This window comes from Eumetopias jubatus, unplaced genomic scaffold (assembly GCF_037043125.1).
Source record: "Eumetopias jubatus isolate StellerSeaLion01/CBP00866 unplaced genomic scaffold, mEumJub1_p1.0 scaffold_15, whole genome shotgun sequence".
NCBI classification, from domain to species: domain Eukaryota; kingdom Metazoa; phylum Chordata; class Mammalia; order Carnivora; family Otariidae; genus Eumetopias; species Eumetopias jubatus.
This window is the reverse complement of record NW_028274821.1, coordinates 44,972,825-44,996,614: the sequence shown is the minus strand read 5'-3', so window position 1 is coordinate 44,996,614 and position 23,790 is coordinate 44,972,825. Positions and strand designations below refer to the sequence as shown.

General features: G+C 37.1%; 1 protein-coding gene and 1 non-coding gene across 2 annotated transcripts in view; both read left to right on the top strand.

Moving 5' to 3' along the window:
- HAUS6 (HAUS augmin like complex subunit 6) overlaps positions 1–23,790 on the top strand; it is a 44,253-nt gene that overhangs the window by 16,311 nt on the left and 4,152 nt on the right. Inside the window, exons 8-16 of the mRNA XM_028107270.2 lie at positions 561–731; positions 2,632–2,825; positions 3,966–4,092; positions 4,558–4,660; positions 13,330–13,411; positions 18,102–18,168; positions 18,424–18,609; positions 20,435–20,570; positions 22,040–23,086. Of these exons, the coding sequence (XP_027963071.2) occupies positions 561–731; positions 2,632–2,825; positions 3,966–4,092; positions 4,558–4,660; positions 13,330–13,411; positions 18,102–18,168; positions 18,424–18,609; positions 20,435–20,570; positions 22,040–23,086 (2,113 nt within the window). The remainder of the gene's footprint in view (positions 1–560; positions 732–2,631; positions 2,826–3,965; positions 4,093–4,557; positions 4,661–13,329; positions 13,412–18,101; positions 18,169–18,423; positions 18,610–20,434; positions 20,571–22,039; positions 23,087–23,790) is intronic.
- LOC114212465 (small Cajal body-specific RNA 8) lies at positions 17,861–17,991 on the top strand. Its single transcript, XR_003609972.1, has one exon.

The window sequence follows — 23,790 nt, the reverse complement described above, 5'->3', positions numbered from 1 at the left end:
TAGCCACCCAGCTGTCCCTGCCTCAGAAGTTTCTGTTAGATTGGTGGCATGTCAAAACACAGGAAATCGTAATTGCATCTTGGTAGTATGAAGTTTCTTAGATTTGTTTTGAAATCATGGTGGGCTTAATTCTCCTGAGAAATTATTTTTTTTTCTCCTGAGAAATTCTTTAGTTTTAAAACCCCTTTGGAAGTAGTATCAGTGCTTTTATTTTATTTTTATTTTTAAAGATTTTATTTATTTGACAGAGAGAGACACAGTGAGAGAGGGAACACATTTGGTGGGGAGGGAGGGAGAAGCAGACTCCCCACTGGGCAAGGAGCGTGATGCGGGGCTCGATCCCAGGACCCTGGGATCATGACCTGAGCTGAAGGCAGGCACTTAACCACTAAGCCACGCAGGAGCCCCAGTATCAGTGCTTTTAGACAGTTAATTAATTTTCTCACCAGAAATCATTACAGGAATACTTCATTTGTTCCAGAGAGTGAGCATATATTTGTATTTTACATTTCTTTGATATATGTACAGATTATGTATAGACTTTGTCTTTGTTTTCAAAGGTTCGGTCTTTGTGGGCTTCAGTGAACGAAACACTCATGTATTTCGAAAAAGAAAGAGAAGTTGTTAATGCAGTCCTTAATCTTGTTAACCAATATACTTTAGATGGAACTAATGTTGCTATCAATATTCCAAGGCTCTTACTTGACAAAATTGAGAAACAGATGTGTCAGGTAAGCATTGATACTAAGGAAACTGTTGAGAAAACTCTTTATATAATTATTATATATAATGATAGTAAATACATGTATTCAACATATAATTAATATATAATATGTAAATGTAATGTATGTTCTTTTTCTTAGTATTTTTCTGTCTTCAGAATTTATTTTTGTGACTAGATCTAGTAAAACATTCATCAAGAGGGCTATTGTTAACCGTGTATATATTATATATAACAGTGTATATGTTTATATACATTAGCTTTTATTAATTGTTCATTCCTTTTATGGTGCTACATTATACAGTAGAGAGATGGAGGAGGTTACTTAGTAGGAAGATGATATGGTACTGGTTCTTCATAAGCTCTCAGAGAGAGCAGCAGTGATCTCCTGTTTGCTGCATGTCTTTTTATTTTATTTTATTTTATTTTTTTTAAAGATTTATTTATTTGAGAGAGCGAGAATGAGAGAGAGAGAGTACTTGAGAGGGGAGAGGGTCAGAGGGAGAAGCAGGCTCCTTGCCGAGCAGGAAGCCCGATGGTGGGACTCGATCCCAGGACTCCAGGATCATGACCTGAGCCGAAGGCAGTCGCTTAACCAACTGAGCCACCCAGGCGCCCTGCTGCATGTCTTTTTAAAATGTCTCTACCCTGTGGTTTCTCTTTCATCTTGATGCTGTTAAGTATTTTAGTCTTTCCATTAGCTTTTGTGACCTCAGTGTCTTTGCTCTCTTGTGGTTTTTCAGACTGCTGTTCTCAGTTTTTTCTACTGAATCCTTTTTCTCTAACTTTCAAATGAAAGTGTTTTCCATGGTTCCCTTAGTGCCTACTTTTCTTTCCCACATCTGTATTTTCTTAATTCTATGTTTTCATCAGTGTCCTATACAGTAGTATTCCCAAATTGGTATTTCCAGTCTCTCTCTCAACCCAACTCCATCGACTTATTTCCACTTGCTTATACGACATTTCCATCTGGATAACCTGTATTTTTTTTCTTGGTGAACTCATAATCTATTAAGTATCTGTTATATGCCAGGTATTAATTATAGTATAGGGGAATACAAAGGTAAAATAGTGTTGTGATGGCTGAAAAGCTTTCACTGTAATAGGTAACATGCCAGGCACTGCAGATTCCTGTAAAAATCAGTCTGCAAATTCAGATTCCTACAGAGGCCAGAGAGGTAATATAGGCTAATTGTGTGTAACAAAAGGAGTAAGTGATGAGGTCTTTGGAGAAATAATTTTTATGTGAAATCTAAGATTTTTGGTTGATTGGCAACTAATTCAAATGATTTTAAAATACTGGAATTGTGCAGGCCAAATAAACATGTCTAAGTTTGGATTCAGCTGTTACGGGCCATCACTTTGCAACTTTTTTTTTAAAGATTTTATTTATTTATTTATTTGACAGAGAGAGAGAGAGAGACAGTGAGAGAGGGAACATAAGCAGGGGGAGTGGGAGAGGGAGAAGCAGGCTTCCTGTGGAGCAGGGAGCCCAATATGGGGCTCCATCCCAGGACCCTGGGATCATGACCTGAGCTGAAGGCAGATGCTTAAGAACTGAGCCACCCAGGTACCCCTCAATTTGCAACTTTTGTTAAAACATGAATTCATGATCTTTCACCAAACTTGCTCTTTCTCCTCGGTCTTTATTTTGCTTTCCATTTATTTGCATTTCTTTTAGTCTAGCTTGCAGCTTTTTTGTGCAAAATACGGCACGACATGTTAAATTCTTTCACAGTAGTTTTCTTTGGACTAAAATTATTTACTTGGCTTCATTTTTGGGTAGACATTTGACTTTTTTCACTCTTGTTTAAGGTAACCTTTTTATATAGTAGTAAAAAACATAAATATATTTACCTAACAGTTTATTATCTTAAGAACCACTTTTTTTTTTCTCTCTGAATCCTTAGTTGCACATTGGAAATGTTTATGAGGCTGGAAAATTGAACCTGTTAACAGTTATTCAGTTATTAAATGAAGTCTTGAAAGTGGTGAAATACGAGCGTTGTCAGGCTGACCCAGCAAGACTGACAATAGACCTTCACTTCCTTGAAAAGGAGACCAAACTTCAGAGAGAGAGATTATCAGATCTGAAGCATATGAGGTACTGTAGAAAGATCTTTTGTTACATTATTGGGGGAGGAGTAAGGTGTTTTTGATAATTTCTCAGCAGAGCTCATGTAGTTGATAACTCTTTAGCCTTGGCAGACAAAGGTGAACATTTTATTAGAGCTCAAAAACTCCTGGAGAGACACATTTTAAGTAGAAAGGACAATTCATGTAGTTTTCTTCTTGTCTAGAATAAATTATTTGCCCTTAGTGATAATTCTTTATGGAGTAATTTTTACTTTCTCAAGTTTTTCTTTGGAGTCTATTTAATAAAACTAAGCCTCAGAAAAATTTGTTATTTGAGTGAAGTAATTGGGAGGTATGGGCTGCCTTTAAGAGTGGACAGAGAATAGGTGTAGATTTTTTTTTTTTTTTTTTAGATTTTATTTATTTGACAGAGCACAAGCAGAGGGAGAGAGAGGGAGAGGCAGGCTTCCTGCTGAGCAAGGAGCGTGATGTGGGACTCGATCCCAGGACCCTGGGATCAATAGGTGTAGAATTTGGACTTGAGTTCAGAACTAGGGAAAAAGAATATATATATATTTTTTATTATGTTATGTTAATCACCATGCATTACATCATTATTTTTTGATGGAGTGTTCCATGATTCATTGTTTGTGTATAATACCCAGTGCTCCATGCAGTACGTGCCCTCTTTAATACCCCTCACCAGGCTAACACATGCCCCCTGCCGCTAGAACCGTCAGTTTGTTTCTCAGAGTCCATAGTCTCTCATGGTTTGTCTCCCCCTCCGATTTTCCCCCCTTCATTCTTCCCTTCTTGCTATATCTTCTTTTTTTTTTTTTTTTAACATGTAATGTATTATTTGTTTCAGAGGTACAGGTCTGTGATTCAACAGTCTTAATACAATTCACGGTGCTCACTATAGCACGTACCCTCCCCAATATTGTAAAGATAAATGGAGTAATAGATGTATGATTGCTTTCTGGTCTTAAAAGGAAATAAGTACTTTAGCTTCTGAATGTTCATTGTGAGAGTTTATTTGGTTTATATGTGCTCTACTGGTTGAACTTCCAGTTATGTTTTTTTTCCCTTTTTCTATAAACTGTTTTATTCTTAAATTTTACTCAATACTTTTATATATTCATGAAGTTCTTTTTTTATGCTGTCATAGTTGTAAAATAAAAGAAGATCTCACCAGTATAAAACACTCTGTTGTTGAAAAACAAGGAGAATGGCATAAAAAGTGGAAAGATTTTCTTGGTCTGTCTCCTTTCAATCTAATTAAAGGTTGGACTCCAGTAAGTAATGTTGACTTGCCTTTTGGAGAGTAGTTTAATACAGGGCAGTCTTTTGATTTATGTTACGAATGAGCTAGGAATGCATGTGTAAGTTGTCATCTTTGTACTTGAGCCTAAAGTTTAAATATTTTGGTTTCTGTAATTTTTCTAAGTGCATATTAGAGTATTCATCCAGCTGCTTTATGATTTATAGTTTATATTTTTAGATTCAGAGGATTATATTAAAAAGAAAGACATTTCTTTTGCTATTAGGTAGTATTACATTTGAGGCACAGTTGGAGGACAGAGTAGTCCCCTTGTTCTAATATCGTACTCCTTGGTTTAAAAGTAGTTATATGATAATTTGCATGCTTGGTAATTCTGTCTTCATTAGGGGGAAACAATCATCCATTCATAGATTATTTTAGTAGCGTTATGTAAAAAAAAAAAATGTATATTTCAAAATGATGAATTCTGTGTTTTAAGGCTGTGGATCTTTTACCACCAATGTCTCCGCTTTCATTTGATCCTGCCTCAGAAGAAGTATATGCAAGGAGTATTCTTTTGCAATATCCTGCTTCACTTCCAGGTTAGTTATTTGTTTTTCTGTCTCTTAAACCTCCTTCCCAGCAGTATTTCTCACTGTGATAGCAGCTTCTTTACATTTTTGTCTTGTTCCCCCTCCCCAGTTATTTTTTATTGTGGTGAAATGCACATAGCATTTTAGTCATTGCAGTGTACAACTCAGTGGCATTTAGTAAGTTTACAAAATTGTGCAACCATCACCACTTTTTAGTTCCAGAATGTTTCTATTCCTTAAAAGGAAATCCTAGGGGCTCCTGGGTGGCTCAGTCAGTTAAGCATCTGACTCTTGTTTTTGGCTCAGGTCATGATCTCAGGGTCCTGAGTTTGAGCCCGCCCTCAGCGCAGAGTCTGTTTGTTCCTCTCCTTCCCCCTCTGCCACCCTCCCCCACGCTCTCTCTCTCTCTCAAAACTAAATAAATCTTAAAAAAAAAAAAAAAAAAGGAAATCCTGTACCCATTAAGCAGTCACTCCCCATTTTCCCCTTTCCCAATCCTTGGCAACCACAAATGTACTTCCTCTCTATCTGCGGATTTGCCTGTGCTAGATATTTCATATAAATGGAGTCATATACTATGAGGCTTTATGTGTCTGGTTTCTTTCACTTGCAGCATTTTTCACTTTGCACAATATTTTCAAGGTTCATTCAAGTTGTAGCATGTATCATTACTTCATTAATTTTTATGAATACATTCTATTGTATGACTAAAGCATATTTTGCTTGTCCATTCATCCATTGATGGACATTTGGGTTGTTTCCACCATTTCACTATTATGAGTAATGCTGCTATAAACATTTGTTTACAACTTTTTGTGTAGAAGCCCACAACTCTTTAACATGAAAGAATAGTACAATAATTACTTGAATACCACCTGTTTTAACTGTCAACATCTGCTACATTGCTTTATATGTGTATGTATGTGTTTTTGCTAAACCAAGTAAGTTCTAGACATTGTAACACTTCACTCTAAGTGTTTCAACATGCATTCCCATAAAAATAGACTTTTCCTATGTAACTACCCTAGTAATGTCACATCTAAAAAATTATAATTCTATAATACCTGTTTCCTCAACTATTATACCACTGTCACACCTAAAAAATTCTCTACAATATTTGATAATCCATTTTATATAAATATATAAATATTTATATTTTATATTTATAATCCATTTATATCTTTATATTTTACATACATTTATATTTTATGTTTATATTATATATTTATAATCCATTTTATAGTTAATTCAGTTTCCCCAGTTGCCTAGTACTCGTGTACAAGTAATTGTTACTGAGTTCAGTAAATGTTAGATAAATAAGAGGAGGAATAAATGCATTAAAAAAACCTGTGAATTATGTAGTCAGGCTGGAGCATGTAATAGATGTAGGCCATAGTTGAGTTCATGGAGGCCAAAGGTCATGGCAATAGTTAGCACAGGACCTAGGAAGAAACGGGTGAACATAGCTGGGATGGGTGATTGGTTTGGGAGTGAAGTGTACAAACAGACACTGGTTAGGAAAAGTCATAGATTAGAGAGCAAGGCTCAGGAGAGGCACTAGCAAAAGAGTAGACATAGAAAAGACTGCATGGTTTGATGAATGACAAAGAGCTTCAGATAGAGCATTATTTAGGATGATAGAATGACTCTTAGAGCTCTTGGCATATTTGATTGGCATTTTGTTTTCACGCTAATGTGGAAAGCGCCACTGCCCTCTGGAAAGACTTAGTTTAGGTCCTGTGAAACCATATATTAGTCTTCATGTCCATTTGGAGATTTTTATCTGCCTTGAAAGTGAGGTCATATTTGTGTCTGTTTAGGAAGTGCAGTGGGAGTTCACATTTTAGAAGTGTTTGATAGGTCCTTTGAGGTAATGCTGTCCTCCAGACATTGCAGAATTTGTACTCTTAGGATTCCTTTTTTTTTTTCCCTAAACAAGTAGAGCTTTGATCTGAGCTGGGGGACCTAACATTATTTTATGCTTTTGGTGGTAAAACAACTTTTTTTCCCTCCAACACATTACATGTCACGTCTTACTTGAAATTTTCTTTTAAATTGTTTTTTAAAAAATTATATTTCAGCATATTAAAAATTCAGGGAATAATATAAATAACCTCTTCACCAAATACTTTTTGTCAAAGCTTTGCAGTATTTTAGAATTTTTAAAAAAGATTTTATTTATTTGAGAGAGCATAAGTGGGGGAATGACAGAGGGAGAGGGAGGAGCAGGCTCCCTGCTAAGCAGAGAGCCTGACACGGGTCTCGATCCCAGGACCCTGGGATCAGATCTGAGCCGAAGGTAGACGCTTAATTGACTGAGCCACCCCCAGGTGCCCCTTTAGATATTTTTTAGACTTTATTTATTTATTAGAGAGCATGAGCAGAGGGAGGGGCAGAGGGACGAGCAGACTCCCTGCTGAGTGGGGAGCCTGACTTGGGGCTCATTCCCAGGACCCTGAGATCATGACCTGAGCTGAAGTCAGATGCTTAACTAACTGAGCCATCCAGGTGTCCCGCAATATTTTAGGTTTTTAAAAATATATATATGTAGTTAATCTTCAGGGATCCACCTTTCTTGACCCCATTCTTCCTGCATTTGCAGATGTGACCACTATCCTGAATCTTAAATTTATTCTGGGGTACCTGGGTGGCTCAGATGGTTAAGCGTCTGCCTTCGGCTCAGGTCATGGTCCCGGGGTCCTGAGATCGTGCCCCGCATCAGGCTCCTGGCTCACCTGGGAGCCTGCTTCTCTCTCTCCCTCTGCCTCTCTCCCTGCTCATGCTTTCTCTCTCTCTCTGTATCTCTGTGTCTCAAATGAATAAATAAAATCTTAAAAAAAAAATTAAAAAAAAATTATTCTGAAATACGTTTATAAAAATAATTTTACTACATGTGTATGGATCTAACTATATATAAGACTCTTCTGGCATATGAATAAATTTCTCTTATTATACTCTAAAATGTCCTGTGTAAATGTTTATATTTTGAACTAGAATCTAAGGAGGGTTCATTCATTGCTTTTGGTTGTTTTGTCCTCTTACTTTTATTCTAGAATAATGCACCTGCCCCCCTTTTTAAGTGACATTGTTAGAAATTGTTTTTAATAATCGTTGTGTGTTTAGATTTACCAGCACATTTACTGATTTTGTTTTGGTCAAGATTACTACTTTTATTCTCCTTCTCAGAAGTATATCTCAAAGTATATTCTTTAAATCTTTTTGTGATGGACATTGGATAGTAAAATCTCTTAGTTTTTTCTGTGAAAATGTCTTTATTTTCACTAATTTCTGAATGATAGTTTGGCTGGATATAAGATTCTAGATCAAAGCTCAATTTTCCTACAACTTCAGTGATATCACATTGTTTTCTGCCTTCTATTGTTTCTGAGACCTCTGTTGTCAGCTTAATGGTCATTCATTTGTAGGTAATTTTTAATTTCTGTTTTTTTTAGGACTTGTACTTATTTAGCTTTGTGTTATGCAGGTTCATTTAGATGTGTCTAAATGTGGATTTATTTTTATTTAAACTTTGGGCCTGTGTGTGCTTATTTAATGTGAAGGCTCATATTTTCTGTTTTGGAAACTTATTCACTAATATCACTTCTAACACTGTCTCAGTCATTCTTTTGATGCTTTCTTTCTGGAGCTCTTGTTGGGACTTCTGATTCTGTCCTCCATATATCTTAAACTTCTCATTTGTATTTATAATGTCTTTGTAGCTGTAGGCTTATGGTTCATTAATTATCTTTTTAGTTATATTTAATCTCTTTTTTGACATGTCCATTTAGTGTTTGGCTTTCATGGATGTGCTTTTTTTTTTTTTAACAGTATATTTTTTTAAAAGATTTTATTTATTTTTTTGACAAAGAGAGAGACGGTGAGAGAGGGAACACAAGCAGGGGGAGTAGGAGAGGGAGAAGCAGGCTTCCTGCTGAGCAGGGAGCCCGATGCAGGGCTCGATCCCAGGACCCTGAGATCACGACCTGAGCCGAAGGCAGATAGAGGCTTAATTAATGACTGAGCCACCCAGGTGCCCCTCATGGATGTGCTTTTAATTTCTTTTCATTTGCTTCTTTTTCAGAAATTGTCTTTTCTTTTTCATGGTATCATCTTCTTTATTGATCTTATTCAATTTTTTAAATATCCCTGTGTTTCAGATACTTCTGCTTCTGTATGTTCTGCCTACTCATTTTTTTTATTCTTTTTTTAAAGTTTATTTATTTATTTGGCAGAGAGAGGGAGAGAGCACAAGCAGGGAGAGTGGCAGGCAGAGGGAGAGGGAGGAGCAGGCTCCCTGCTGAGCAGGGAGCCCAATGACGGGCTTGATCCAGGGCCCTGGAATCTTGACCTGAGCCGAAGGCAGGTGCTTAACCAACTGAGCCACCCAGGTGCTCCTTTCTGCTCATTTTCATCGTTGTTTGTTTCCTATTAAAATATTTGATTGTGGGGTCGCCTGGCTGGTTCATTCAGAAGAGCATGTGACTCTTGATCTTGGGGTTGTGAGTTTAAGCCCCATGCTGGGTGTAGGGATTACTTAAAAATAAAAATAGGGCGCCTGGGTGGCTCAGTTGGTTAAGCGACTGCCTTTGGCTCAGGTCATGATCCTGGAGTCCCAGGATCAAGTCCCACATTGGGCTCCCTGCTCAGCGGGGAGTCTGCTTCTCCCTCTGACCCTCTCTCCTCTCATGCTCTCTCTCTCTCTCAAATAAATAAATAAAATATTTAAAAAAAATAAAAATAAAAAAAAATTTTCTTTTTGATTGTGACCTCAATTTCAGTGGATCCACCTCTGAAGGAGTCACCTGGGCCCTGAGTTGTAGAATGGTCTCTACATGGTGGCCTAGGGTCCAAGTAGGCAGTTAATGTCTTTGGTTTGGATTCCCACAAGTAGCCAATATAATTTTGGATTTCATACCTCCTTTTGAGTAGGCTAGGTAGATTTAAAATTTCTTTTTTCCCCTCTTTTTTTTTTTTTTTTAACCCAGGACTCCAGGTAGACAGCAAGCTTCCCTGTTACTTCCCTGGTTAAGTTGGCAGAATTTTTATAATCTTTTCAGGGGCCGAGCAGGCTTTGCAATGTTCTGGCCTTATGGCAGTTTCTCAGATCCCAGCCTGAGTGACCTGAGATGATGTTTCTCATTATGTAGGCATTAAATCTCCATAGTTCAGCCCTGGAGTCTGTCATTTAGCCTTTGTGTCTCGGTTTGAGCTTAAATGCTTTCCATCTTGAGTCCTGGCATGTGATGATTTTTATTTGTTCTTCTGGGTATTCCTTTCTTTTTCTTACATTTTATTTTACAGTTCTAGTGTATTTATGGTAGGAGTCATTGTCTGCTGCAGCTTGGTTTGTTTTGTTCTGGAGAGTTCAGTTTTGTTTTTGCCTCCTTATTACCTTGTTGTGTCTGTCCCCTCTGTTCTCTTCACATCTTAAGTGCTGTAGTTTGGTTTTCTATTTCTTGCCTTTAATTGTGTTTTAACTAGCTACTCTGCTTCCATATTCTACCTATTCCATGTTGCAAATGGTTATCAGTGATCCTTCTGTAGTGCAAATACGAAAATATGATCCCTTTTATCTCTTAGTGTAGTACACTTCAATGGCTTTCTGTCACCTTTGGGGGGGGAAGTAAGCTCTAGATGCTTTTTCACTTAGCAACTTTTACCTTACAAACTTTCTTACATACTAGAACCAATGTGCATCATCTCTGCCCACCACCACCAACTAAGTGTTTATGGTTGTGCCAAATTATTTTATTGTTGTCTGCTAGTTTTGTGATACAGTTTTTGTATTTGTGCTCATTTTTAGAATGTTTTATGAGTATCAGTAATTCCATCATCATTAGTAGGTGCAAAAGCAGAGGGTACTGAAAATGTTTATAATATAGCATACTATTATGGTGGATTTAAAGGAAAAATTCATAATATACACATTGGTTTCTTATACAGTAACACTTGGGACACATGTATAAATAGGGAAAATCTTTCAGAAACTAACATGTTGAAAGAAAGAGGAATTCCTGGAATAGCAAATCCTCTGTAATGGAGCCATGGCTTTCTTCACCAATCTTGTTTCCTACTATGCTTCCATTCAATATGCCCTATGCTCTAGCATATTGAACTTGTACCCTATTCTCCCAGTACCTTTATGTCCTCATCACATTCCCCATTCTGGGACAGGTGCCTTTCTGCTTCCTTACATTCTGTGCATATTTCTCTCCTAATACTATAGCAGCATGCTGTAATTCTCTACTCATCAGTAGTCTTTTTCCTAGACTGACTCCTTGAAGCCAGGGTCTCCACCATTTCTTTTTTCCTCTTTGTTAGTATAGCAGTGGCACATAATTACTGATGTGTTGAAGAATAAATAAGTAATTTGATATTATAGATGCTGGGCTGAAATATGCTAAATAGTATAATCTTTTGGCTTTGCTGATTTACATGGTAATTGCATGATCTGTGTACCAAAACAAGAAGCATGGCTATATCATGCTGGAGAACTATGGACTGTCACTTTTTTTGAAATTTGGTTTAGTATAAACCTGTCACTTGAAAAAAAATTTTTATTTAAATTCAGTTTAGTTAACATAAAGTATATTATTCATTTCAGAGGTAGAATTTAGTGATTCATCAGTTGCATGTAATACTCAGTGCTCATTACATCATGTGCCCTCCTTAATGTCCATCACCCAGTTTCCCCCATCTCCCCAACCCCCTCTGCTCCAACAACCCTCAAGTTTGTTTCCTTTGATTAGGAGTCTCTTTAGGTTGTCTCCCTCTCTGATTTCATCTTGTTTTATTTTTTTCCTCTCTTCCTCTATGATCCCCCCTCTGTTTTGTTTCTTAAATTCCACATATCAGTGAGATCATGTAATAATTGTCTTTCTCTGATTGACTTATTTCACATGGTATAATACCCTCTAGTTCCATCCACGTCATTGCAAATGGCAAGATCTCATTTTTTTGGATGGCTGAGTAGTATTCCATTGTATATATATATATACACCACCTCTTCTTTATCCATTTGTCTGTCAGTGGACGTCTGGGCTCTTTCCATAGTTTGGCTATTGTGGACATTGTTGCTATAAACATTGGGGTGCAGGTGCCCCTTCAGATTACTACATTTGTACCAATGCCTAGTAGTGCAATTGCTGGGCTGTAGGGTAGCTCTATTTTCAGCTTTTTGAGGAACCTCCATACTGTTTTACAGAGTGGCTGCACCAGCTTACATTCCCACCAACAGTGTAAGAGAGTTCCCTTTTCTGCATTCTCGCCAACATCTGTTGTTTCCTGACTTGTTAATTTTAACCATTCTGACTGGTGTGAGGTGGTATTTGTATTTCCCTGATGCTGAGTGATGTTGAGCATCTTTTGATGTGTCTGTTGGTCATCTGGATGTCTTTGGAAAAATGTCTGTTTATGTCTTCTGCCCATTTTAAATTAAGATTATTTATTTTTTGGGGTGTTGAGTTGTATAAGTTCTTTATATAATTTGGATACTAACCCTTTATCAGATATGTCACTTGCAAATATTTTTTACCATTCCTGCTGGTTGCCTTTTAGTTTTGTTGACTGTTTCCTTTGTCATGCAGAAGCTTTTTGTCTTGATGAAGTCCCAAGAGTTCATTTTTGCTTTTGTTTCCCTTGCCTGTGGAGATATGTCTAGCAAGAAGTTGTCACAGAGGTTGCTGCCTGTGTTTTCTAGGATTTTGATGGATTCCTGTCTCACATTTAGGTCTTTCATCCATTTGGGAGTCTATTTTTGTGTGTGGTGTAAGAAAATGGTCCTATTTCATTCTTCTGCATGTGGCTGTCCAGTTTCCCAGCGCCATTTGTTGAAGAGACTGTCTTGTTTCCATTCGATATTCTTTCCTGCTTGTTCGAAGATTAGTCGATCCATTTCTGGGTTCTTTATTCTGTTCCATTGATCTTTCTGTCTGTTTTTGTGCCAGTACCATACTGTCTTGATGATTACAGCTTTATAATACAGCTTAAAGTCTGAAATTTTGATGCTTCTAGCTTTGGTTTTCTCTTTCAACATTCCTTTGGCTACTAGGGGTCTTTTCTGGTTCCATACAAATTTTAGAGTTGTTTATTCCAGCCCTGTAACCTATCACTCTTTTTATAAGAGTTTATTCTAGATATTCTCTGTCTGTCCTATTTGTACATGTAGCAGTTGAATAGTTTTCTTTTTCTTTTTCTTTTTTTCTTTATTTTTCTTTTTTCTTTTAAAGATTTTGTTTGTTTATTTGACAGAGAGATAGAGAGCACAAGTAGGCAGAGTGGCAGGCGGAGGGAGAGGGAGAAGCAGGCCAGCGGAGCCGGATATGGGGCTTGATCCCAGGACCTGAGCCGAAGGCAGCCGCTTAACCGACTCAGCCACCCAGGCACCCCCCCCCCCTTTTTAAGGGTTTACTATTTATTTATTTGTCAGAGAGAGAGCACAAGCAGGGGGAGTGGCAGGAAGAGGGAGAAGATGGGGCTCGATCCCAGGACCCCAGGATTATGACCTGAGCCGAAGGCAGATTAACCGGCTGAGCCACCCAGACGTCCCATCGAATAGTTGTCTTAGTCTGATTTTTCTGTTTTCTTCTGTTAGAAGGTTTTCTAGAATTTCAAGAGATCCCTGGATATTAGAATATACAAACATAATTTAAGAGTAATTAATGTTTATTTTCCTTTAGATACACCAAAGCAACAAAACCAAGAAAATGATTGCAGGAGAGCTAGTGATATATCGGGAACTGTATATGATCTAGGCAACAGGTAAAACAAATGTGATTTTGATACGGACTTTTTCCCTCCATTAATTTAGTGTCATCTTCATCTGATTGCCTTGCTTCTCTACGATGGGGTCATCTGTAATTTTCTTCTCATAACCAGAGAATACTTTTCCACTGTGCATCCACATTTTCAAGAAAGAGTCAACATTTCTGATACATAGGCATTTTTTTCTCCCTTCTCTTGTTTGTCTAAATGTTGGGATTCATAGGGGATTATCTAATATTTGAAGAAAAAAAGCATGTATGGAAATTATTTAATGCAAGCTTGGGAATTTTTGCCTTTTTGTGTCTGTGAACTTCTTTGAACCACTTGTGGCTGTTGACAATCTTAAGAGTTTTAAGAGCTTTTGAGATCTAGTCTCCTAGTTTTCAGACTGTTCTGTAGCGCCCTCTGGTGCCGTGGATGAATTTAATTTAGCCCGTCACTGGTTAACCCTTTTCCATTTTCAACCTGAGCAGCTAGTTCTTTTTATCTGTATATATGTTGGGGGTTTTACATGCTATTTGATAAAAAGAGTTCCATGCTTAAAAAAAAATAGGAAGACTTCTGATTCAATCTAATCCAAAAATTTAACATATGAAAAACTAAACCTTAGTTTATTATAGTATCCTTCAGGAGTATTCTTATTTTCTTTATTGCCTGTTTTCTTTATTATCCTGTTTTGGCTCTTAAAACAGATGCCAGATTATATAAGCAAATATCTAAATGTATATAATCCATCTGGGGAATATATTTATTCTTTTTTGAAACTAAGCATTATTAGGTAGCAATCAAACACACTGAATAGGGTGTTTTATTTATTTTTTTTGTTTTCTGACTACCTTTGACCTAAATAGGGGTCTTTCAGTCCAACTTCCCCATGTAATTGAGGCACAGATATGGAAACAATTTACTTAGGATAATTCTAAAAGAAAATTCTAAATTTTAAATGAGTTGAAGTTCTCTTCCTTCTATATACTCTTAATAAGTTAATAAGTTCAGACAGCGTAACAAGAGTCAAAATTTATATGTGAAATTGAGCTATTGGTGGGACCCCTGGGTGGCTCAGTCAGTTAAGCATCTGCCTTTGGTTCAGGTCATGATCCCGGGGTACTGGGATCGAGCCCCGCATTGGGCTCCCTGCTCAGCTGGAAGCCTGTTTTTCCCTCTGCTTGCTGCTTCCCCTGCTTGTGTGTGTGCGCTCGCTCTCTCTCTGACCAGTAAATAAATAAAATCTTAAAAAAAAAAAAAAAAAAGAATTTGAGCTCTTGGCAGTTTCCTGTGCAGTAATTTTCTGATTCACAGGAAGTCAGGATTACTTGTGGAGTATTTATATTTTTATTTTTAGATCTGGATGTGATGTTGATTTTCGGAGTACCTAAAGAAAAATAATGAAATCTGTTGTGAAGACTTGACACTGACGAGATAGTGAATTTACTGGGCTTCACTGTTTTCCCCAGTTACTTATCACTGTTGTTCTTAAAGCATGCTAGAGGGGAATCTCAGTTATGTTTTTGGTTTGTCTTTCCTTGAGAGAGCAAATGAAATATTTGATTAAGGTCTCTTGCTGGACTAAAGATTGATGGAGTTAGTAGATTGATTCATAGATCAGATTTTATTTATGAACTTCATTGAACTTCAAGATTCTTTCTTGAAGCAGAGTTTTGTACTAAGATATACTATCAGGATTCAGTAGGAGCCAGACACTTAGCCCCTAAGAATTTAGTTCACATGGAATTCTCTTAATATAGGAAAAAGAGATTGTATTAAATAAACTTTGATTTCCAGATTTATACTCTTCCAAGCCGTTAGATCTTTTAATTATCTTCTGATACTTTAATTATAGGTTTGGGATATCGAAGGGGGGAGGTGTAGGGGACGGCTGTTGGTGGTGAGGGACAAATAAGTGCTCAATGGGATATGAATTATTACTGCTGCTTGATAGCAAAACAGAAGAAGGTGAAGAATTGAGTCATGAGGAAAGAAGCTTGTTGCTCAGAATTCTTTATTGTAAAGGTATTTTGTAATAAAATGTTTAGTATAAATATAAAATATAAAATATAAAAATAAAATGTGTAATATAGGTAGACTGTACTTAAAATAATACCCTTTTTTAGCGTGTAGTTCAGCTGTTATTTGTAGTGGCATCATCTTAATGTCAGTATCAATGTAGTTAATTTAGAAATTCGTATGTGGATATGATCAATAACAGCTATTTAATGAAAAAGCATGGAAAGCATGTAGTTTTTAGCATAATTACTGTGTGTTATTAGCCCTTTCACATGCAGTTGTCACTCATGGGTACCAGAATAGCTGTTGTCTTCTCCATAAATCTCATGGCTGGTTTTGATCAGAGTGAGCTGATGGAGGCTTTACCATATACTTAAAACCAGAATTCAGTGATTGGTGGTACCTTTGCTATACACTCTGGGCACTACCTTTCTTTGCAGTGGTTTCTAGGAGGGAGGGTTCCATGATATTTCTAGTGGTGGCAGTGCAGTTTTAGACTTTTAGCCTCTACAGTTCCTCCTTTATTGCATTTCAGAAATAGGGCAGTATGATCTTGCATGCTTGCCAACTAAATGTCCTTAGTCTTAGAAATTGAATTCTAATCACGTATCTTTTTCTTTTTATAATTTCTCTTTGTTGTATCTTTAACTGTAGATATATTGTAACAAAATAAAAATGAATAATTAGCTAAAATTCTAACAAATCACTTATTAGACTTTCTTTGCAAGTTGGTTTTTTGGGCTTTATGTACAAACATATAAATTGAATCCACTCAAAATTTTCTAAACATTAATATCCATAAGTACAGTTTTTTGTGTGTTTATGTTTTCTTAACAGTGTATTACTGATTTTTACTTATGGCTTTGTAACATTTATTTTTTAGACTCTTAGATTTTCCTCAGTTTCTTTTACTACTATAAAAAGCATGTCGTCTCTTATTTTCTTTTGGGTGTGCTCTTTCCTTAGGATAAATTCCCATAATGGGAGCGACACTCTCTCTTTATCTGTTACAGTGCTAGGATTTTGTGGCCCTCAGTTTTGGCATCGGAAGCGGTTAGAGAGTAAGGGCTGAGCCAGGGCTGCTTTAAAGTTGGCTTGGATTGAGATGTTAGCAGGTCTGATAGCATGTTACCAATTCAGAAAAGGGAGAGAGGAAGGGAGAGAATATATTTCCATTTTTGTCTCTTATGAGGCTCTGTAAGAATGATCCAAATAGAAAAATTTGGTGGCCTCTATCCATAGAGCCTCATGCTCAAGTGATGTTTATTCGTTGATTCAGTCAATCCATTGGTTAGTTACAAACATGTATTGCACTGCCAATACCAGGCACTGTGTTGGTTCCTGGCAATAGCCAGGAAGGACATAGTCTTTTGTCCTCCAGGAGCTCACAATCTGGTGGTGGCATCCTAGTGGCATCTTAGATTGCTAGCCCTGTGTCAGGGGGCTTTTTGATGATTTTAATGTCACTTTTTGGAAAATTTAAGATAAAGTCACAGTAGATGATTAATTTTTTTCTTTTGACATCTAGATTATATTCTCTTGAGGTAGAGTTGAGCCTTGAAGCAGTTTCAGTGATCTTGAATTCTGTTTGGAAGGTAGATAAAGATTCCAAGAAGCTCATATTTGAAAAAGTTTGAAAAAGCATATTTGCTGTTACTTGAAATGTTTTATTTTATTTTTTAAAGATTTTATTTATTTATTTGACAGAGACACAGCGAGAGAGGGAACACAAGCAGGGGCAGGGGGAGAGGGAGAAGCAGGCTTCCCACCGAGCAGGGAGCCCGATGTGGGGCTCGATCCCAGGACCCTAGGATCATGACCTGAGCCGAAGACAGATGCTTAACGACTGAGCCACCCAGGCGCCCTACTTGAAATGTTTTAAAGCTATTAATTTTTGTACTTCTGGCTGTGAACAGAAAGCAAAGCACCAACATACTTGATATTGAAGGTGGTCTCCGTGGTAATCTTGACTTTTGTATTACCTGGAGTAGAAAAGCTTTGACCAGTGAGCAGACCCCATCCATGACTGAATTTGAAAGCTCTTTCAAGATGAAGATGAAGTTATTGCTTTGATGGCTTTAAAAATTTAATTACTTATTTTGTAATTGATGTGTAAGGTTTTTATGTTTATCCAAAGGGGCGAGAGAATCTAAGAGAGTAAGGAATGCTATGTGTAGAACGCAGCAAACTGAAACTGAACAACCTTATGACTTGACTGTAAGTGTAAGTAATGTATGTGCTATCATGCAAGATTCAGCATAAGAGAAACTGATTTTGGACATGAAAGATCAAAATCTTAAAGTCTCTGTTACAATGAAATTCTGTGATCTGAAGCCTAAGGATAATATAATAATGCGATTCTAGTGTTAATCAAGTCATTCAACCTCATAAAGAATGTTGTTGACTTAAAATATATAGTGGTTAAGGAAAATGTTTGCCGTTTGGGAGGCTGATACACAAATGGGGCTGAAGTACTGCTCTGATTGTCACCATCCCTCCCTAGAATAAACTGCCTTTCGATGACCGGGATGAATTGAGGGAAATCGTAACGGACAGATACGGGGCAGACAGTTTCTTTATTTTTTTTAATTTTTTGACAGTTTCTTTAAATTATTCTGATATAGCAAGTGAATGGAATTCTTTCCTGATTATAATTTGGACTTATTATCTTTTTTCCTTTTAGACCTGCTGCTTTCCTGTCACAGCCAGTTTCATCATCAGATAGAAACAGTGTTAGATTACTTGAAAAGGTATATTTTAAAACAATTTTTAATCTGATCAAACTAACTTACGGTAAAATATTATTTTTGCCGCTTTCCCAGTTATTTTGTATTTACATATATCCTATTGCTTCAAAATGGAATTATTGGAATTATTTAATTGTGCCAGTGAACATATGATTTCACAATGTTAGCCTTTTATAGGTTTGTGATAACTCAGGAACCTCTAATTGAAGATCAGCCATAGTCATTAAAGTTTTAACATTACATGTCTGTCTTCTTCAGGACATGAAGATAAGAACTCCTAGAGAGGGAAGTGAAACACCTTCTAAGAAGACATCAAAATTTGAAACGAAAGACTCTCTATCATCAGATACTGCAAGGAGTACCGAGAATACTGCATTTACAGGGTCTCTGCCAGCTAAAAATAGAGATCCATTCCAAAAAGAGCAAGATCATCTGGTAGAAGAGGTTAGAAAAAGATTATAATAAGTACACTGAAATATTATTTTCTCATTGGCATTGAGATTATAAGTGAAGTTACAGTTAATTATTGATTAATGGGTTAATTTGGGAAAGGAGGGCACAGATAATGAAAATCATGGTTAAAGCAAAATTGGTTCTCCCAAAAAATAGAAATAGATTAATATAAACTTATTTAACATTATATCCATGGTTTAGAACCCAGTCCCATTCTATAAGTATCATCCAAAAGTATAAAAATAACACAGGTATGGTATTTTTGGAATTAACCATTACATAAATTGCTAGATAAATATAACCAATGATTATATTCTATTAAAATAATCTGCTTTAAAAAAAATAATCTGAATGTTGCTTTTCCTTAGCCAAGCTTCCTCTTTTTTTGAATGTTAGAACAAAAACTATGCAATATCATATTATCACTAAGCATAGTGTTTATCCTTTTGCTTTCTAAATATTTAAAAAGTCATTAAATGCATCATTGTTCATGATCTTGGTTTTCCTGACAAGTGACTTTTCACTAGCAAGTGACTACATAATGCTACTGTTGCTTGATAGTAATATTGTACTATTTACTGCAGAAGTTTACACACATTCTCAAGCCATTCTCTAATGTTATTTTTATTACATTTCCCACAACATCCCTTAGCATTGTTTGAATTGGGACAAGGAGCCTGAAAATAAATCAGCTACTTTATATTCCTGAGAGACTGAAAGAAAAATTGGGTTTAGTGCATATTGATTCAGGTATTGGAGTTCCCTTCTTTATCTCAGTTTTGATCAAAGTAAGTGAATGATGTCCAAATAAGAGAGCTGGATGTCAGTCATTTTCTTGTTTGTAACATGAAGAGGTTGAACCCTTTTCATGGTCAATAAATACTTTAAAATCTTTCAGGTTTATATTATTTCTCCTTGTTGGTTGATGGACTCCACATAAAAGATGTTCAGTCTGTTTTTCTTTCCTGATATAGAAGGAAAGACATTTGCAATTAAAAGAATTTATATTAGCAGTAGAATGGGATGGGATGGAAGGGGAGAGTCCTAAAATCTCATAAAGCTCTGAAAATAAAGTGAAATTAATTTTCTTTAGTAGTGTTGGTGACAAGAAATATTTAGTGTTTGAATTCTAAGACATCTTCTGTTTTCATGGGGGAGGGCAAATGGGGGTCTATTTGATTATGGTTCTAGGAAGTATATTTTTTAGGGCTCTTGGGGCAGTGTTTTTAATGTGCATGTTTTTTGTTTTCCAGTTTTATTGAAATTGTACAGTGCTGTTTCATATTGTATACTGTCTCTATTTTAGAATGTACTCCTATGCCTTGTTCACTAATTTATGTCTCATAATGAGGTTTCTGGCAAAGAAGTATGTTGTCAGAGTGTATTTCATTTGTTAATAGAGGTGTTACTGTGCAGGTGGGTTATAATTAAGAAAAATCTGCTTGCTTTAAAACTAGCCACTTCAGCTGATACAGAATTGTCAAGTTCAAAGATGTGGCAGATAGTAGCTTAGATCACTGTGTAGTCAGGATTATCTCTGAATCTTCTCAGGTATAAAGATTTTTACCTTCCTTTATAATGGGATATCCAGTTAAGAGAAGAAGGGTGGAAACAGTTTGATGTTTTAGTTCACCTTACAGGACTGTGCCTAGGTAGATGATACAGAGCAGCTGGGAGCTATGTTTTTGGGCGGCTTTTTGTGCTGTCTGCTGTGGTAGGGGCTGCTGCCCGGCAGGTGCTGATTTGTTCTTATCAGGGCTTTTGTTGTATTCCACCAATGGATGTGGTAATTTTTGCTTTACCTTTTCTGTTTTAGGTTGCCAGGGCAGTTTTATCTGATTCACCACAGCCCTCTAAAGGAAAAGAAGTAAAATTAGAGGAACTAGTTGATTCTCTAGTGTCTAACCCATTCTTAACAAGGAACCAAATTCCCCGAACGCCAGAAAACTTGAGTAAGTTAATAATGATTTCTATCACTTACTTTCTTTCTTAGACATTACTACTGTTAGAACCCTGGTCTGGCATATCTTCTGGAAACTCACTTTAAAATTCTTTTCTGTTTCAGTTTAATGGCAATAGCTCTTTATTTGTTTTGATGTAAGGACTTTTATTGAAGTATTAAGTGTGGGTGTTCTCACTGATAAAGCAGCTTGTGAGCACTATTATTTTGCCGTGATACTCTACAATTTTGTTTTTGTTTTACTTGTCTCTTTCCTAGAAAATATTTCAATTGACTACTTTTAAAACACCCTCTGCCGGGATGCCTGGGTGGCTCAGTCAGTTAAGCGTCTGCTTTCTGCTCAGGTCATGATCCCAGGGTCCTGCTCAGCGGGAAGCCTGCTTCTCCCTCTGCCCGCTGCTCCCCCTGCTTGTGCTCTCTCTCCCCCTCTCTCTCACAAATACATAAAATCTTTAGAAACAAAACAAATAGGGACGCCTGGGTGGTTCAGTCGTTAAGCGTCTGCCTTCGGTTCAGGTCATGGCCCCAGGGTCCTGGGATCAAGCCCCACATCAGGCTCCCTGCTCTGCGGGAGCCTGCTTCTCCTTCTCCCTCTGCCTCTCCCCCTACATGTGCTCTCTCTTTCTCTGTATCTCTGTGTCTCAAGTCAATAAATAAAATCTTAAAAAAAAAATAAAATCAAAACAAAAACCCTCTGCCTCCATATCTGACCTGTGCTCATCATTTGTAGATGTATAGGCTGTGTCCTTCCAGTCAGCAGCCAGCAACATCAGCGAAAAATTGTGTATATAGAAATCGTTTCTACCCCTCTCTAGCTAGCTAGACTGCCCAGTATTTTTTTCTTGTAACCTATAATCTGTGTTGGCAAAATTCTGATTTTGTTGTCCGTATGGCACATCATCCTGGTTGAGTTCATATTTGAAGTTAAATTGATTTCAGTTCAGGTTGAACCTAGCCACAACCTAGCATTGGTCAGCAAACTACAAGCTGTGAACCAAATCTAGCTTGCCCTCTGTGTTTTTGTAAATAAAGTTGTATTGAACACAGCCTTGCTGATTTGTCAACATATTGTTTATGCTTGCTTTCATGTTATAGTAGCACAGTTGGGTAGTCGCCATAGACCGATGGCCTACAAAGCCTAAAATACTACTGTCTGCCCTTTACAGAAAAATTTTGCTGAATCCTAGCTTAGACGGATAAGAAGACATCTTTCTAATGTGCTGTGTGCAAGTATATGCACATTTCAGGGACAGCTTTTGTTATTTGTGTGTGATCAGTTGGAGAAGGAGTTCTTTCATGTTGTTGGCCTTTGGTTGGTTGTGGAGTCTTGTCATCCAGTGGGCATATCTGTGTAACGTACAGTGAGTTGGTAGCTTTATGTTGAGCGCTAGAAATGAAATTTTTAATTGCATGCTCTGTTTGGGAATATTAATAAATTGTGTTCCCCCTTCCCTTAATTAGTAAGTGAAATTAGGAGCTCATGGAGAAAAGCTGTCGAAATGGAAGATAACAGAAGTACAGAACCAATTCAGGTGGATGCTGAACATAGAGAAGAAGTATTGCCAGAATCCTTACCTGTGTTGCATAACCCAAGAGAAATTAGCAGGACCAGCTTTCTCTCAGCAAGCACTGTATCCAATTCTGGCCATTCCCATTTGCCTGAAGAGGAAGTTGTTTCAGATTGCCTCAAGTGTGTGCCTCAGAAACATGTGGTGACCAGTCACATAGGTGGACCATCGACACAAAATCAGTCAGATTTGTTAAGTAAGAAAATAATGTGCAAGCAAGGTTTGGAGTGTGCAGCATTACAGAACAAGCTTTTAGAAACTAGCCAAACAGAGACAGTCTCCCCTGCTGTAGGTACTAGGAGAGTTGTAATGGGTAGCAATGAAGAAGAGTCTTCTCTTGACCACTTGCAGGCTTCTTACAAGGAGCCTTTCATGCATAAAAGTATGTTATGGGACTCTTTTCAAGTATCAAGTGGAACTAGTTCCAGGAGTTTAAAGGATATTGATTTTGGCATATTACATGAAACTCTTCCAGAAGAAGTTGGTAACTTAAGTCTTAATAGCTCCAGTAGTACAGAAGCCAATTTTAAACTGGAGCCAAATAGTCCTATGCACAGTGGCATTTTTCCAGAAGATGTTGTGGGAGAAAGACCAACTACTCCAGAATCGGACTGTAATTTACAGGCTATTAGTCGTAGATATGAAGCTCTGAAAAAATCTCTATTCAAGGAAAGGGAAGAAAGTGACCTTTCTAATCCTGAAACACTTGAAGGACACAAACCAGAATTGAGCTCTATTCCCACAAACATGCAAACAGATGATATGCTTGACTTTTTGGGTACTCACGATTTGCATGTTGACTATACAAAACCATCTTTACGCATGTCCCTTGGTGAAAGGAAACGGTCACTTTCACCACTAATTAAGTTTTCTCCAGTGGAACAAAGATTGAAAACCGCAATACCATGTAGTCTTGGAGAACTTCTACCTAATTTAAAAGGTAAGATTTAACTAGACTTGTGCATATTGACCTATTGAATTTTTCTCTCAACCTCTTGTAACAGTAGTATGCATTGAATGTTGCATGATCTTTATTGTTAATGTGATAAAATATGCTCTTTGTTCCTTCGACTAGGATGAGAAGAGTGAACCTGTCACTTCTATGGGTACTTTCAGAATCTCAAGCGATGGGTATATAGTTTAGTGTGGGACAGGGGTGGAAAATAAAACCAAAACCTGAAACCTGTTGCTTTCATAATACAATCAGAAAGTAAATCTCATCAAAATCTTGGCTAGTGGAAGATGGTTCTAAAAATGTTGAGTAGCACTATGTATGTTAAATATCATTCTTGTAGTAATATATCTGTAATTTATTTTGAAATAAATTTGAGGGGGATGGGTGACAAGATAGGTTAGTGTATTCGTTTCTTGGGGCAGCCATACAAAGTACCACAAACCGGGTACCTTAAAACAACAGAAATCTATTGTCTCTGGATACAATAAGTTCTGAAGGCTGGAATCCAGAATCAAGGTGTTAGCAGGGCCTTGGTCCCTCTGAAGCCACCAGAGGAAGATCCTTCTCGCCTTTCCCAGCTTCTGGTAGCCCCTTGGCTTGGTAGTTCCTTGGCTTGTGTTAGCACAGCTCTCATCTCTGCCTCCATCTTCACATGGCTTTCTCCTCTTGTGTGTCTGCGTGCCTTCTTT